Genomic DNA, 16,888 nt, shown 5'->3' with positions numbered 1-16,888 from the left:
CCCTCCTGGGCAGCGCAGGGTACTGAGTCTTCAGTCCTGAGGCTGCATCTTGCAGGCTGCTTGCTGCCCTGGGTCCCCTGCCCTCTGGGGACTGCGCTGGCCCCTCTGCTCTGTGAGTGCCTGGCAGGATGGAAAGGACATCTGCCTCTTTGAGGAACTCCAGATGGCCAAGGCCCTTGTTCGGCAGCATGTCCTGGCATCAGAGCTCTTGCTTCAAGACGTCAGAGGGGGAAATGAGATCAGCCCTGTGCGCTTGGTGTCCTTCGAGGTACCTGGGGCTGGTGCGAGGCTCTGTAGGCCTGCCTGAAGGCCACCCACAAAGCCTTTCTACAGGTGCTCAGAGACCCTGGGTTCCCACAGACAGGAGGAGTGAGCAGCCAGAGGGGGTTCCCCAGAAAGGACCCCGCTAGGCTCAGTGCCTCCAACCCACTCAGTGCAAGAAGGGTCTGCTCCAAGCCACACAGGGCAGAGAGCTTGCCACCAGGTGTCCTTGGTTGGCTCTGCCCAATGTCCCACTTCACAGATGGGGACACATGCACCCCCGGCAGTCATGGCCCAACCCACTGAGACTCTCCATCCCCACCTCACCACCCAGTTGGAGAACTCCTCTCCACTGGGGCCACTTGGTACTTTCCTCACAGGTCTCAGCTGTCACTTGCTTGTGCATTTGCCTCAATGGCCCCCAAGGGAGACTTCCTGCCCCTTGCAGCATCAGGGGTCCCTGCTGCCCACGGGACCAAGCCCAGGGCCTTCTTGTACTGCCTCTGTTCTCCTGCCCTCTGCTCCCTTGGAGCCCTGGGCCTGGTTTGGCTGTCCACATGTTGCTACGTTGGAAGGTGCTGTCCCACCTAGTCCCGTCCTCTTCATCCCCAGTAGTGTTCAGGGGGCAGTTCCGGCACAGCTGCATCTAAGACCATCCCGAGACAGGTAGAACCTTCTGCCCTCATCCCTCCCAGAGCCAACTGCTGTGACAATAATCAGCACTGCCACGACCATGGGCTTGTTCAATCCTCTCCAGTGCATTTCACAATTATTGTGCCCATTCTACAGATGTGGACAAAGGCTCAGAGGCTAAGGAGCCTGCCCCAGGTCACACAGCTAGCCTGCGAGCACAGACAGGGTTCAGGCCCAGGTAATCTGACCAAATGAGCATTATCCCACACTCCACAATGTCCCCCAGGGCTACCATATTCTCTCCTGGGTGGTGTGCAAACGATGTGACTTCTGCCTTGACAAGCAAGCCCTGCTTGGAGGCTTGTGGGCACTGGGTAAGGAGATGCCATCCACACTGCACACTTAGATACATGCTGTGTGTATAGCACTATCGTGTGTAACAGTGCTAAACACACAGCATGTATCTAAGTGTCACACACACACTCCCCTCCAACACTCAGGAACAGCCCATGGAGAAGCCCAGTGCTCAGTAGTGGTGGTTTTGTAGTGGACACAAGGTCACCCTGGGAGGCCGCCTGCTCTATCTCCAGACGGGAGTGCTCAGAGCTTAACGATGTGTATATTTTCCTATGTGGGCTGTTGACATCCCCATGTAAACTATCTGCATTTTCCCACCATGGACGCATAGGACTTTCCGGAACAGCCAGGCAGGGGACAGCAAGACTGCAGAGGGTGACCGCTCCAGGGGATTCCCGTCCTTCCAACCCATGGGGACGCTGTGGTCACTCAGCAGAGATCAAGGAGCAGCTCTTACTCTGCACCAGGCTGGGCAAGGGCCCTCCCAGCCTTGTACCCTGCCTCTTGACCCTGCCAGCAGGAGGAGGCTAGTGGCAGCTCTGATTGTAGGCAGGGGAGGATTCAGGGCTGGCCAGGGGCACCATGCAGAGCGGCTGGTGTGTGCTGGGCCCTCTGTGCAGGCTTCCGTGGCTCTCTAGAGCAAGGCTGCTGGCTAGGGCTCACTGCTCCAGAGCCACGGGTGTGCAAACTGACTCCGAGGAGCTGAGCGAGAAGCAGGGCTGCTGTTTCACCCCCGTCTCACCAGAATGGTGCACACAGCATGTGGGTAGTGGGTATTCTAGAAGTGCATGGCAACAGAACAATCAATGGTGGACCCAAGGGACAAACCCAGGCCTGCCTAGTCCAAGCGCTGGAATGAATGTCTCGTGCTTCTGGCATGTGTGGGTGCTTAATACACTCGAACAAGTGTATGTAGTGGTGGATTCCACATGCAGGTACACAGCAGGGAAGGAGGAAGCAGAGAGTGAGGGGGTCTGATAGGAGCACTTTCTGAGGCCATCTGGTTTACCCCTGCCTCGGTGACTGGGCCAATCAGGGCTCTTCTTAGTAGGCAGGACAGGGAGGGGGATCAGTACTCAACTTGGCCAGCAACTGTGTGTTGGGGGTATGGATGTTACTGCTGGGGGGAGAAGTGTCCTGGTACCAGGGGTCCCCCTGCCCAGGTACCACTGTGTCTCATTGGCAGAAGCCTCCTGCTCATCCTTCTAGTAACTTTTCCCTCTGGGCACCTAGGAGGCGAGTACTTGCTGTGGACACCATGAATCCAGACTGGTGAGGAACTGGGCCAGGGGATTAGGGGCTTCCTCCAACACCGTCTGAGGGACCAGGCACTCCCTTACCTCATGTTCCTCCCCACCTCAAAACTGGCTGGCCAGCTCCCAGGGTCAGGAACGGGGCTGCAGAAAGCAGGATGGGGAAAGTGCTCCTGGCTCTCAAGGAGGTGTGTGTGTGTGTGTGTGTGTGTGTGTTCGTGTGTGTGCATGTATGGTGTGCGTGAGCACGCAGCCAGAGCACAACACAAAGGAGAAAGTTTGTTCATTGGCAGCCACAGCAGCAGCCTTTCCTCCCTGGAGGGTTGATTTAGGGTCTGGCCGACAGAAAAAACAAGCGCCATGTGTCCACCTTTCTAATCAAACCCCTACCAGCTGTCTGCCCTTCTTGTGGGCGTCTGGATCAGTTCCGTTCCCCGTCCAGGCCAGGCAGGAGACACAATCCAGGAGCCCCAAACAAGAGCAGACCAGAGGCAAAGGCAGAGCTTGCTTTCCTGGGTCACCAGAAGGAAATAAGGGCCGGCTCCAGGCTTGCCAGCGCAGGTGACTTCTGCTCTATTCTGATGTCAGTGTCTTGCAGGCCTTGCTGGAGTGCTCCCAGCTCCACACGGCAGTGAGTGTGTAGTCAACTCAGGGGACAGGCTGTGAGGCCCACACACCAGGCCAGACAGGCAGCTGGTGGCTGGGACCTGGGAACTCTTGGGGTAAAAGCTGGAAAAATGAACAGTTCCCTGCTCCTGGACAACTTGCTGTGTCTCCGGGTTCTTTTCTTTTTTTTTTTTGAAAGATTTATCTATTTTTATTACAAAGTCAGATATACAGAGAGGAGAGAAAGAGAGGAAGATCTTCCGTCCGATGATTCACTCCCCAAGTGAGCGTAACGGCCGGTACTGCACCGATCCGAAGCCGGGAACATGGAACCTCCTCCAGGTCTCCCACACGGGTGCAGGGTCCCAAAGCTTTGGGCCATCCTCGACTGCTCTCCCAGGCCACAAGCAGGGAGCTGGATGGGAAGTGGAGCTGCCGGGATTAGAACCGGTGCCCATATGGGATCCCGGGGCGTTCAAGGTGAGGACTTTAGCCGCTAGGCCATGCCGCCAGGCCCATGTCTCCGGGTTCTAAGGCAGATGGTATAGACATGGCCCCCAGAGTCACCAGGAAGTTTCAGGGTGCTGGGCTCATAGTGCTGAGCCACAGGTGCTTAAGCTGGAGTGCGGCTGGGGTATCTCGAGAAATGGCCTGGGTAAATGGAGAGGTCAGGTAGAAGCAACCTGGAGCTCCCAGGCTCCAGTAATGTTCCATTCTTATCAAGGAGGACACTGGCCAAGTTACTGAAGCCTCCTCACCTTTTAGTCTCCTTAGCTTCCTGTATCCATCCCCTGCCTTCAGGGCTTCTGGTGTCTGATCTGCCATCGCCCTCTGGAATGTGGCTGGTGGGAGGACAAGGGAGGAATGATGCCCTGGCGGCCTGGTTAAGGCCCGCAGGTCAGGGCCACTCCTCCTTATCTGTGTCCCCCTGGTGAGCACCCACAGAGAGCTGATCGCTGTGCCAGGCCAGCAGGATGGAACTTAAGGAAGGGACACCACTGGGCTTGAAGCTTTTCCAGTGGAGGTCCAAACTGAGTCAGCCTTGGCCGCCCACATCCCTCGGTTCATTCTGTGCCCCCTCAGGGACTTCACAGACCAGCTCACTAGGCCAGGCTGGGCAGCCGCTCAGATATGAAGGTGGTCTCGCCACACACAGGCAGCTCCACGACTAGAGTGAGGCTGGACCCCGGCTGGGCAGTGAGAGAGACCCTCCCATTCGTTAACTCCTGGCGTGTGCACAAGGTGAAGTCTGCCAAGTGGACCTGGACTCCACACAGAGAAATTCACGTTTGCAAAAGGGACACTTATCTGGACTATTGCAGACAGCTTCTCCAGGTATCAGTGACCAAGCTGGCGGTGGGGGGAGCACGGCCTGCTGCCCTGACCCTCCAAGAACCCCCAGGGCCCTTGATGGAGGGAAAAGCAGGTTGAGTTTAAAGACCCCAGCCCACACTTCCTCAGGATGAAGGCTTCCTAGGGGCAAGAGGTCAGAGAGGGTTTCTTTAAACCCCAGACATAATTGAAGCCGGGGCTCCCTGGGAGCCAGGCAGCTTCAATGAGAACACAGGAAGATCTGCTGCAACCCTGACCCCGACCATAACCCTCTACGTCAAAAGCAGAGGCCGATAATTAACAAAACGCCACCCTGCCAGACGTGGACCGGGGGCCAGCTGAGCTGTCAGCCTGACGTTGCCCAGTTGTGACCTGCGGGTCCCCAGGGTGCAGCCGGAGATGATGCTGTTTACACAGGCAGTGCACAGGCCCTTGCTGGCTGTCCCAAGCTGAGGTGCCGGCACAGAGCTCCCCTGAGCTGTGGCACAGCCAGCTCTGCCCTGGGCTGGCACAACCACATACAAGTGAAGTATGTGGCCCCTGGTGCTGAGGTGGTGCTAGGGTGAAAAGTACTCAGGGCTCGGGGGCAGGGGTCCTATTTCCCTGGGCACGACCAGCCAACTGTTCATCTTTCGGAACATCGGCCAAGTGCCTGGTCTGCGACTCCCAACATGGTTTCCACCTGGCTCAGTTTTGGCTTTTCTTCCAGCAACGATGTCACCCCTGTGGAGCAACAGTGAGAAGAGGAACAGGAACCTCCCAAGATCCTGGGAATTTTTACACAAACCCCTCTATCCAGTGTGTGATCTCACTCCCTTGTCCTCTGCCTGCAGACGGGGAGGGCCACACAGGAAACTGACTGGGCACAGGCATCACGGGAACCGGCGTCGCCTGCCGCCAGGGCACGGCTGAGGGCAGCAGGGGTGCCCGCAGGAAGCCGGTGCCTGGGTTCTGTCTCCAGAACTCCAAAGAGGTATGTGGGGCAGGTAACCCTTGAGCGCATGTGCATACACAGAGAGAAGAATGGGGTCAGTGGCACAGTGGCCCCTCTGACATCACAGGCAGATCCACTTTCTGACCTGGAGGGTCACGAGAGAGGAAAAGGGCCCCACAGACCTGGCCAGGGGTGAGGAGCCCAAACACGCCAGCCCAAGGATGTCAGCAGGAAGTGGGACACAGTTGGGGTGTGGACAGAGAGAGAGGCTGGGGAGGGCTTGCTGCTGCTGCGTTGACGATAATGACACATGCCACACCGGAGGTGGGGGCTGTGGTATAATGGATAAAGCTGCTGCATGAAGCGCTGGCATCTCATGGGAGCTTGAGTCCTGGCTGCTCCTCTTCCCACTGTTAATGTGCCTGGGAAAGTAGCAGAGGATGGCACCAGTGCTTGGGCCCCTGCACCCACATAAGAGACCTGAAAGAAGGTCCTGCCTCCTGGCTTCGGCCTGACCCAGCCTTGGCTGTTGTGGCCATATAAGAGTGAACCAGCAGATGGAAGATCTCTTTCTTTCTCTCTTTCTCATTCTTCCTTTTAAATACATAAATCTTAAAACAAAACACCAGAATAATTGCAGTAATTCAAAGGTTAAGACCTCTTTGTCCCCACTGGAGTCCCCAGGTTTGGTTTTCAGCATCCATTTCCAATTCCAGCTCCCTGCAGAGCGAATGCTGGGAGGCAGAAGGTAACGGCTTGGGTGACTGAGTTCTGACCACTCACATGGGAGACCCGGATTGAGTCCCTGACTCCCACTTTCCACTCGTCTTGCTGGTGGCCACTGCAGGCATCTGGAAGCATGAGGTGGTAAGTGCAAGCTTTTATCTGTGACTCGAAGAAATACATTGTGAAAAGCTCTGCCCGCAGAAACTGCAGTGTGAGAACTGGCTACCCGCAGAGTGCAGGGCGGAAGCCAAGGCCTGGCCTTGGGGCTGAGGGAAGCCAGTGTGGACATCCTTGGGACATAAGCCCACCTCGCCTATGGGACTTGTTCATTTTTAGGCCTTGTTGGCCTCGCTATATCTCAGATGTCTTCAAGGCAAACTTGCTAAGGTGGGAGAAGGCAGGCACAGAGAAGGACCACTGGCTCCTGAATGGATGGACCGGGAGTGCAGCGATCCTGGCTTCCCTCTTGTCATTTTCATTGATTGTGGTAAAAAGACACAACATAAATGTTGCCACTTAAGCCACTGTAAAGAGTGCCATTAGTGGCATTCCTTGGAACCCCCTGCCAACCACCACCACTAATACTTCCCACATGTTTTAGCATCCCGAACAGAATACGCTGTCCTGCTGAAGAGTGACCCCATGAACATGAACATAGCTCCCCGCTCCTGTCCTCCCAGCACACTAACCTCCTGTCTGTCTCTACAGCTTTGTTTAATTCAGACCCCTCTTCTCTGGGCAGTATAAAGTGTGGCCTTTCCTGTCTGTCTCATTTCACTTAGCATAATGTCTTAAATTACTTAATTATTTATTTATCTATTTATACTTGAAAGGTAGAATGACAGAGAGACAGAGTGACGGAGATCTTCCACCCTCTGGCTCATCCCCTAAATGATCACCATAGTCAGGGCTGGGCCAAACTAAAACCAGGAGCTCAGAATTCCCACTTGGGTGGCTCAGACCCATGTGTTCATGTTCAGGGAGCTGGCTTAAATCAGGTGTTCCAACATGAGGCGTCTCACACAGGGCTTTAACCACTGCACTACAGGCTCTCCCCTGCTAGCTTCACTATTGCAAGTGAAAACGTCCTGACTGTCCCATTTAAACTGGGAATAATTGTGTAAACTACACAGCATTGGTTGCAAAGCTGAAATAAGCTGATGGTGTACACAGTGCGTGCTAAACTAACGTTACTCTCTGCCACCACTCCCCATTAAAACTCACCCTCCGTAAGGGAGAGTAAGAGAATGAATGATTCAGTGTTCACACTGGAATGTCTGGTGCCAGCTGCCTTTCTGGTTTGGCCCAAGTATCACTAGTGGCTGGGCATGTGGACACCTACCAGGAACCTGCCCCAGCAGCAGGCCAGCTGCAGGGTAGAGGGTTTCTGGCCAGGAAGCATTCCTTTGGAGGTCTCCCGCCACGGTTCTAGGATGGGATTGTGGAAAGCCCAGCAAGGAACACTCAATCATCGTCTCCTCCAAGCTGTGTGACCATGTGGGTCTTGGCCCTCTCCAGGTTTCATTTTTTTTTTTTTCATCCAGCAAAGGGAGAACTTGGATTCATTCAGTTTTGTTTTGTTTTGTTTATTTAATGGAATTTTTTTAAATAGCTATAGCATTTCAATAGGTATTTTTTTTTCTTAAAGATTTTTAAAAATTTACTTGAAGTTACAGAGAGAGGAGACAGAACGATCTTGTATCTGCTGTTCACTCCCCAGATGGCTGCAATGGCTACAGCTGGGTCATGGCCAGGAGATTCAGGTCACCCACATGGTAGCATGGAGTTAAGCCTTGGGGCCATCTTCTGTTTCCCCAGGTGCATTAGCAGGGATGGGAGCTAGAGCATCAGGGATGCTGGAATGGCAAGCTGAGGCCTAAATCGTTACACCACAAAGTTATCAGACTCAGTAGTTTTCAAGGTGTGTTCCATGCAACCTGCACAGTCAGGACCTGAGAAAATGGAGGAGGGAGCAGGGAGCTCTGTCCCAACCACATCTTCCCTCTGCTGGTTCACAGCATTCATTGGCAGGAGAAGAGAATGCTGCTCTGGGTGCTGTGGGAAAGGCAGAGCCATCACAGCAGAGGCGAAAAGCCGGACCCAGGGCCATCACCTGGATGTCCACACCCAACCAGAGGACACAGCAGGTATTTGGAAGCGAGGGGGTGCCTGGAGCCCTTGGGATGGACTTATGCTTACAACGACTCCAGGCTATTTCCCTTAAGGTAAGTGAGGTCCAGGGGTGAGCCTGAAGTTTCAGCCAGGGGTTCCCCGGCTTGCCAGAACAGGATGTGGAAGTCAGCCTGTCACTTCCAAGGATGATGAGAAGGTCTTATGAAGTTCCAAGATGTAATGCAAGCATACTGAGCCATAAGCATGAACTACACGGTTATTTTCTGGCATTCTTACTTGACCTTCCCACCTCTCTCTGAAACTCTGCCTTTCACATAAGAAAATAAATCTTTCTGTTAAACAAGAGTGAATTTCATTCAAATCAAAAATCTTTGTTTTTCAAAGAACGCCATCAAGAAAGTGAAAAAAAAAAAAAACCCATTCAGAGGCTAGGAGAAAACAACACTTTGATAAGGGATTTGACCCCCAACTTAGAACTCCTACCACTCAACAGTGAAGACAAAACAACCCGACTGAAAACCCTGACAACCGGGCAAAGGGTTGGAACACACACTTTTCAAAGAATGGCCAAGAAACACAGGAAAAGATGTCTAGCACTGTTAGTCACTAGGGAAATGCCAGTAAAAATCACACCCAGCTACCCTTCCACCTACCGGGACGGAAAAAGCAGAAACACAGGAAAGAGCGAGTGTAGATGAGGACGTGGGGAAGGGGAGTCCTCAGACGCTTCCAAACAGTGCAGCAGACAGACGTGGTCTTAAACGACCAGCCACTGCACTCCTGGACCCGCACCCAGGACCATGCAAGACCTATGCCCCACAAACACGTGTGCCTCACGGTCGCAGCAGCATAAATCAACGCAGCCAAAAGGGACAGATCCTGCCATGTGTCCACTCACTGAGGACAAGACAAATATGCTTGGCGTTTCCAGGCAACAGGCAACATCATTTGGTCATAAAAAGGAACAAACGCTACACCACACCACACCATGCCACACACCACATGGTGCTCCATTTACATAGACCCATGGACCTAAAGCAGATGGTGGCCAGGACTGGGAGAAAAGAGGGACCAGGAGTGAGTGCCAATGGGGATGGAATATTTTCTTAGGGTGATAAAATGTTCAAGAATCAGGCTATGGTGATGGTTACATGACTGAACACTTTTTAAAAAAAGATTTATTTTTAAATTTTTATTGGAAAGCCAGATATACAGAGAGGAGGAGAGACAGAGAGGAAGACCTTCCATCCGATGGTTCACTCCCCAAGTGGCCGCAATGGCCATCGAGCTGCGCCAATCCAAAGCCAGGAACCCAGAGCCTCTTCTGGGTCTCCTACACGGGTATGGGGTCCCTGGGCCGTGGACTGTCCTTGACTGCTTTCCCAGGCCATGAGCAGGGAGCTGGATGGGAAGTGGAGCAGTTTTAATTGGTGCCTAAATGGGATCCTGGCACATGCAAGGCGAGGACTTTAGCCAGGAGGCTACTGCGCCAGGCCCTGAACATTTTTTGAAATCACTGAATTGCAAACCTTGAGAAGGTGAATTTGATGGTTGTGAATTAGAGCCTCAATAAGGTCAGTATTAAAATAATAATAACAATAATAATAATACAGCCAGAGGCTGGCGCTGTTGCACAGTGGTTTGAACTGCCACCTATGATGCCAGCATCCTGTATAGCCCCAGTTCAAGTCCCAGTTGCTCCACTTCCAATCCTGCTCCCTACTAATACACTTAGGAAGGCAATGACCCAAGCGTTCCACCCATGTGGAAGACCCAAGTCATGGATTTCTCTCTCCCTCTCTCTTTTTTGTTCCTCTCTTTGTGTGTCTGTCTTTCAAACAAATACATACATCTCAAAGAAAAAATAAAGCCTAGGGCTGGTGTAGTGGCTAATCCTCAGCCTGTAGTGCCAGTAACCTATACAGGTGTCAGTTCACGTCCCAGCTGTTCCATTTCTGTTAAAGCTCCCTGCTAACGGCCTGGGAAAACAGCACAGAAGCTCAAGTCCTTTGAGTTCTACACCCATGTAGAGACCTGGAAGAAGCTTCTGACTCCCAGCTTTGGACAAGTCCAGTTCTGACTGTTGTGGCCATTTGGGGAGTGAACCAGCAGATAGAAAATTTCTCTGTCTCTCTCTAATTCTGACTTTCAAGTAAAATAAATCTTGAGAAAAACTACCCAGTCCTCCCTAGCTCAGAGTGACCCTCCCCTCCTCGGGATACCTGTCCTGTCACCTGCATAACTCCTGGTCTGTGGTGATGAAAGGTGGGCTGCCAGATCTTGGCAGGGCCCAGCACACACATCTGACTGGACTGTCTGGCTAGCCCTCTGGCCAGCTCCCGGGAACTAACAAGCCCGACATCATCTATAAGACATTCCACAGTATTGGCTGTGTGGTCAGTGCCGAACACACAGACAGTGGTCCCTGCTTGAGAGTGGAGGGGGTAAAAAAGCTGCAGCTTACTCACTTACTCACCCAATACTCTCACATGCTTGGTTCTCCACTGCGCCCACTCACCCTTGGTGGGGAATTGGACAGGTGGTGCTGCCCACCAGTAACTGCCCAGTGAAAGCCTCGGTGAGGGGTCTGGCGGGGAGACCCCACTCTGGGAGGGAGTGGGGGTGTGGCTCAGCATGGGCTGCGGGCTCACTGCCCCGGCAAGTTGGCCTCAGAAGGAGCAGGTCCTTGAGGCGCCAGGCCTTGAGGGCCTCGTTCCTTCAGCCCTCAGCAGGCAGGCCTGCCCGTTGGTACGCAGGGGACACACCTCAGAGCTGTCCCGTTCTCCTGTGGGCTCCCCTGATTGCTGTAGCCATGGGTGGTGTGCTCTGCTGACAAAGCTTGCCACCCCGCCCCTGCCCCGCCACACCAACCTCTCACAATCACTCCTGCTCAGTCTGACCCTGCCACAGCCAGGTGGCCACCTGTCCTGCCACAATCATGAGGGTGGGCAGGGTGGGTAGCATCAGGCTCTTGGAGGGACCTGGGTCCCAGAAAGCAGACTCCATGTCCCCTGGGAAGCCTGGCTTGGGACGCCCTATCTCTTGGCCCCACCAGGCTCAGGCACGCTCTGGGTTAGATGAATGAGGCTGCCACGTCCCAATGCCTCCCAGATCCCATGTTCCCTGGTAGTCACCTGGGACCCTTCATCTTGCAGCAGGAGTTATGAGGGCCTCCTAAGATGGGGTCTGAAGGGGTCTTACCTTGGGGGTGAGGTGCTTGGTCAGAATCTCCTTGCCTTTCTCTCCCAGCTTTTCATCCGGGGTGACTTCATATTCTGCCTAAAACAAAATGGGGAGAAGAGTGGCAGTTCTCCTCATGAGCATCTCACAGAATATTGACTCTCAGAGGCCCCTGTAAGCACCCTGCCCCTCACAAGCCCTTCTTTCCACAGGGGAGGAAGAAAAAGAGCAGAGGAAACCTGGCCAAGGCACTCCCAAACTGCTCTGCTTCTCTGAGCACACCAGTTCTGGAAGAGCGTTGCTCCACACGAACCACAAAGAGACCCCCGGGGAGCCACATGCCAATGCTGGGGCTGGCCCCGCTGCAGACTCAGCCCTCCTTGGGGGGCCATGATGCCTGGCATCTGAGCAGCTAGGGCTGAGGACCACCAACTAAGATGAGCCAAAGGAGACCACTAGCCATCACCCTGGAGGCCAGGAACTGTCACTCAGACCTCCCAAGCTGTGTGTTCTGAGCCACGGAGCTTGACCTTTCTATAAAATACGGATGGGACTGGCACTGCCGTGTGTACTGATTATGCAAATGGAAGGGGCTGAAGCCCCCAGCCCGGGCCTGGCATGTAACAGACACTGCAGACAGATGCCACTGTCACCACCATTGATGACACCTGGCTTGGAAGTGCAATGCTCTGGCTGCCTTACCTTTACCTTCACAGATTTTCTAGAGGTTTCTATCAGAGCCACAAAAGTACTGTGGGAGGGCAGGGGCTGCTATAAAACCTGCTCATCTGTCACTGGGGATCGGGAGGGTCTGTAGCTTAAGTGACTTGGCCCAAGTCACATGGGAGCATGGCACCAGGAGTGCAATGTAAACCTGCAAGCCCAGATCCTGCTCAAGGCCACACCAAGGAGTGTAGGACCTCACATCCCCAGCCACGTCAGAGGGATCTGAGCTGGGAGGCGTGAGGCTCTGCAACCCAGCCTTTTCATTTCCCTGGACCCAAGGGGGGCTCCTCGGCTCACGTCTGACGCACTTGCCAAGTGGATGAAAGGCCTGGAATTAACAAGCAGCCTGAGCAAGCTCGCCTTTTTCATTTGGACAAAGGAACTAATTGCACATTGTTTATTACCATTTTGGAATCCACCACCCAAGGATTCGGCCTCAATCCCCAGGCACAGCTGTTTTAAAGGACACACAGGCACTGGCCGGCACAGACAGCGGAGCTCCTTCTCCAGACCTCTGCTGGGGACTAAGGAGACCAGCCCTCTTCCAGACAGCTTTGCGTGCCCCAGGCCAGTCCAGGAGACCCCCATGGATCCAGGGAGAGCTCAGGCAGCCCGAGGGTGCCCACAGAGCTGGCTGAGTGAGTGAGCTTCCTTGTCTCCCATCTTTCTAAAATTATTAAATATTTTTATTTTTAATGATTTTTACATTGATTAGGGTGATTAGGGTCAAGGGCTACAGAAAGGTGGGTGAGATCATCATTTCCACATTCTCTTTTTTCCTTCCTGTATCTGGGGGGAGGGGGCAGATAAAGGGAGAAGCCACACCCAGCCTCCATCTCTTCTAGCGTGCAGCTAAGACCCTGTATTTTTTCCAAAGGAGAAGAGTGAGCAGTCATTTGGATCTCAGGCAACAGCACAGTGGTTCTGGAAGGATGCCAGGGCCGGACACTGAGGCCCAGAAAGGCGTTGACCTCATCACAGCTGGCCCTGACAGAGAAAAACAGGTGTGCTGGACTCCGGACTTCACTGTGCCACGGGGTCAGAACCACTCTCCCTGGAGCCTCTTCCCAGTATGAGCCTTGAAAGAGTGAGGGTTATTTGTTTTAAAGACTATTTATTTGAAAGGCAACATTACAGAAAGAGAGACAGAGATAGAGACCTATCCACTGGTACACTCTCCAAATGGCCACAACAGCTAGAACTGGGCCAGTCTGGAGCCAGGAGCCAGGAGCTTTTTCCAGGTTCTCACACGGATACAGGAGCTTGGCACTTAGGCCATCTTCCACTCCTTTCCCAGGTGCACTAGCAGGGAGCTGAATCAAAAGTGGAGCATTCAGGACTCGAACAAGTGCCTACAGGGGATGCCAGTAGCACAGGCAGCACTTGGCCCTGCTGATTTTTGACACACACTAAGGAAAGTGGCTCCTTCGTGATTCTGTTCATGATTTTTTTCCCCTCTATGCTCTCCACTAAACCCCTAAAACCAAACACACACACACTCTCACGCCACCTGGGGCAATGACCACAGCCTCACCTCCCACAGTGGGAATTATTTTTCCCAAATTGCATATGGAGAAACAGACTCCGAGAAGTTCAAGTACAAGAGGGCTTTTAAGTGACAGAGCTGGCAATTGTGTCCTTTAAGGAGCCAATGGGCTGCCCTTCTCCAGGGGGAGGAGAGGAGCACCCAGCACGCCTTGCCCCTGGGAGCGCCACGGGACTGTAGCTTGCCTGCCTTGCAGGGCCCAGGCTGTAGGCAAAGGGCCAAGCCTGAGGGGCAGCTCAGAATACTGGTTGTGTGTAAGGACATGTGTCTCTAAGGCCCACGGATCATTGCTGGCCTCTGCAACACACCGAGATTCAAACCCTGGCTAGACAAACAGCATCACTTTCAGATTGGTGGCCTCCCGACAAAAGCCCAGCCAGGTGGATGGGCGCACGGCTTCCCACGGAGACAGCTCAGAACACATGGGACAGGTCTCCCCAGCCCAGGGTCAAACGGCCTTTCTGTGAAGAGTCCGTGACAGGCCTTGGCTGCCCGAGGAGCATCTGTGTCACGAGACAGAGACAGAGAGGAGGAAGGCCTGCAGCCAGGCTCCAGACACCGGGCAAGTGACCTTGGGCCCTATCTCCAGGTGGGGGCTCCTGGCCGCACCCACAGATGCTGCAGGCAGAATGCACTAAAGGAGGCTGGAATCACCAGGCAACCTCGGCTCAGGCAAGCCCCTTGCCTAGGACATGGAGGGAGCTTTCACTATAAAGTACAGGCTTCTCTCCACAAATGTGATGTGATTTATGCAAAACCCAAGGCTGGCCCAAGGAAAGGTAGGGCATGCTGCTATAACACGGAGAGCAAAACCTCAGGTTGCTGATGCCTGAGTGTTTGTGCCCACGACACCCTGGTCTACAACGGCTCCATCTCTTGGCTGCACTCCCTGCGTCATTGGGCACAGAAAATGCCAGAGAAAATACAGCCTAGCCATTCACACTCACTCCCCTCTGACAACTTCTAAAACCTGCCACATTTTTCAAGGAGCTAGCTTTGGCGTCAAGGCAGAGTCCAAGCTGAATTTCTCTTGGCTCTGGCCTGACTTTAGATGTCATCTTCTCCCTAGAGTCCTTGCCTGGCCCCAGCAGGAAGCTGAAGTCAGAAGTGCCAGGAGTCTTGTCACCTCCAGGTCCTGAAATTATCAATGTGGTTAGTTTTCCCAGAGTCCTCGAGGCAGAGGCAGTGACGTGATTGGAAGGCAGCATGGCTCCCAGGGTCCTTTCTGGAAAGACACCCAGATCCACCCACACCGGCCCAGGCATATTGCCTGTGCTGACCATACGGCTGCCTGGAGAAGTCTTCCCACCCTTCTTCTCCCTGTCGTGGACACACAGGGAGTGACGTCACGGCTGTTGCCTACTGGCTTATTCCCTGCCTGGCTTATTCCCTTCCTCTTTTGAAGACCCTGCCTCTGCCATCTGCCACTTTCTCAGTCAGTCCCTTCCCAGAGCCTGCAGATTGGAAAGTGCTGCTGGCTCCAAGGCACCATCAGCCACTCCCTTGCTTCTAGTGAGCGGAAGTACTGCCAACAGCCTCTTATGAATGCCTCTTTGCACGCATACCTGAAGGGTTCCCCTTGGCTCCCCAGCCAGCACGCGCAAGTCCTGCAGCAGCGGGCACCCCGTGGGCCTGGTGTCAGCCCCAGAGCCTGTGCCCCCACCTGCCCAGGCTGAACAGTCCCCTGAACATGTCACTGGTATACCTTTGGACAGCTCACGGAACAGCAGCAGAGAATTCTTCTCACTTGGGATCACAAAAATCATAGGGAACACCAAAAACCTTTGGCATGGGGTCCTCAGGAGCACTGGTTGTGGGTTGGGGGCTGAGAAGTAGCTCTGGGGAAAAGCAGCTAGGTGGGGTGGGGGTAGAGGTTGCCACTCAGGGTTGCCTCTCCTGGAGTCCTGGGACAGACAGGCAGGCCAGCACACTCCCCTGACAGAGGACTGTGGGAACTACGATCATCTTCGCTCTCCCGAGGGAAGGCAGGTTTCTCCCACCTGGAGGTCCAGCACGCCTTTCCTCCTCCTCCTTCTACCCAACACCTGCCGCTAGCCAGGACACGGTACAGATGCTGGCTGCCACGGCACTGCCAGGAGAGCATACAGACACCTATGTATATGCACTGGGCTAAGTGCAGGTGAAAGTGTAATCTCCTGGCTTTCGGAATGCAGGGACATGTGGAGCAAGAGAAGGAAGTTGGGTCCGGGCACACAGGCTCTTCTGGAACTTCTTGCATCGGTGTCAGAATGTGTAAGCATGTGAATTCACAGCCAATGGTGTCTGGTTTTCTACTTGACATCTCTACCAGAGGAAAGGACGACTCTCCCTCCAGTCTGTCAGTCCCAGAGAAGGGATTTGCCAGCCACCCAGGACCATAGGCTCAGCCCTGCTCCCCTCAACTGCCATTTAGGGGCGACATCATTCACAACATGGAAGTGTCCCGATAACCAGGGGTGAGGTGCCCAGCAGACTGGGTAACCCCACAGAGATCTCCCAAGGGAACTCATGTACAAGGTGACTCTCTCCCAGAGACTGGCTTTGCCAGCAGCCCCAGGGGTCTCCTGGTGCCTCTGTAGTTACTGCCACCTCCATTCTTCCCAGCAGTGATAGGATAGAGCCGAGTAGATGCTGGGTGCGGCCCACAAGGGAGGGATGTGGAGTGCTTGCTCCTGAGGAGGCACAGCAAACGCTTATACAGTGAAACGCCAGATAATCAGGCATGTCTAAGGCCAGGTGATGGCCCGCCCCATTTCCGGTGCGCTTCCACAGCTCTAGCTTCCACAATGGCCTGGATGCCTTTAGCATATTTCCTTTTTTTTTTTAAATATACATTTTAATGAACTTTTTGGGAATATCTGTTTATATGAATTTAAAAATATTTATGGAAAACAGTGCTCTTTCAATTCTATTTTATATAAATTTTAAGTCCTCTAATAGGCATTTCACCTCTAAGAATAGAGTAAAGCTGAAAGAAAAGGTCCTAGGATAGAGTATAAAACAAAATAAAATATTTCCAAAATATAAAGATACTTTCATGAATTTTAGCCCAGATCATATTGAACCAAAGCAAACAAAGCCTTGGCTCAGGCAATTGCAATCCAGTGGGACAAGGTTATTGATGTGTTCTGAGAAAAGAGAAATAGAATATGTGGTGTGAAAAATAGAGGAAATTTGCAGCAGACACCCTGGGAAGGCTGA

The 16,888-nt window shown here is 53.4% G+C and overlaps 1 protein-coding gene across 2 annotated transcripts in view; it reads right to left on the bottom strand.

Annotated features, from left to right (window-relative positions):
- The window catches only part of GRK5 (G protein-coupled receptor kinase 5), a 190,466-nt gene that overhangs the window by 24,776 nt on the left and 148,802 nt on the right, over positions 1-16,888 (bottom strand). For both annotated transcript variants that reach the window (XM_058671570.1, XM_058671571.1), the window contains exon 4: positions 11,437-11,514. In XM_058671570.1, coding sequence (XP_058527553.1) covers positions 11,437-11,514 — 78 coding nt within the window. The remainder of the gene's footprint in view (positions 1-11,436; positions 11,515-16,888) is intronic.

Source organism: Ochotona princeps, chromosome 13 (assembly GCF_030435755.1).
Source record: "Ochotona princeps isolate mOchPri1 chromosome 13, mOchPri1.hap1, whole genome shotgun sequence".
NCBI lineage: Eukaryota > Metazoa > Chordata > Mammalia > Lagomorpha > Ochotonidae > Ochotona > Ochotona princeps.
This window is presented reverse-complemented; position numbering and strand designations above follow the sequence as displayed.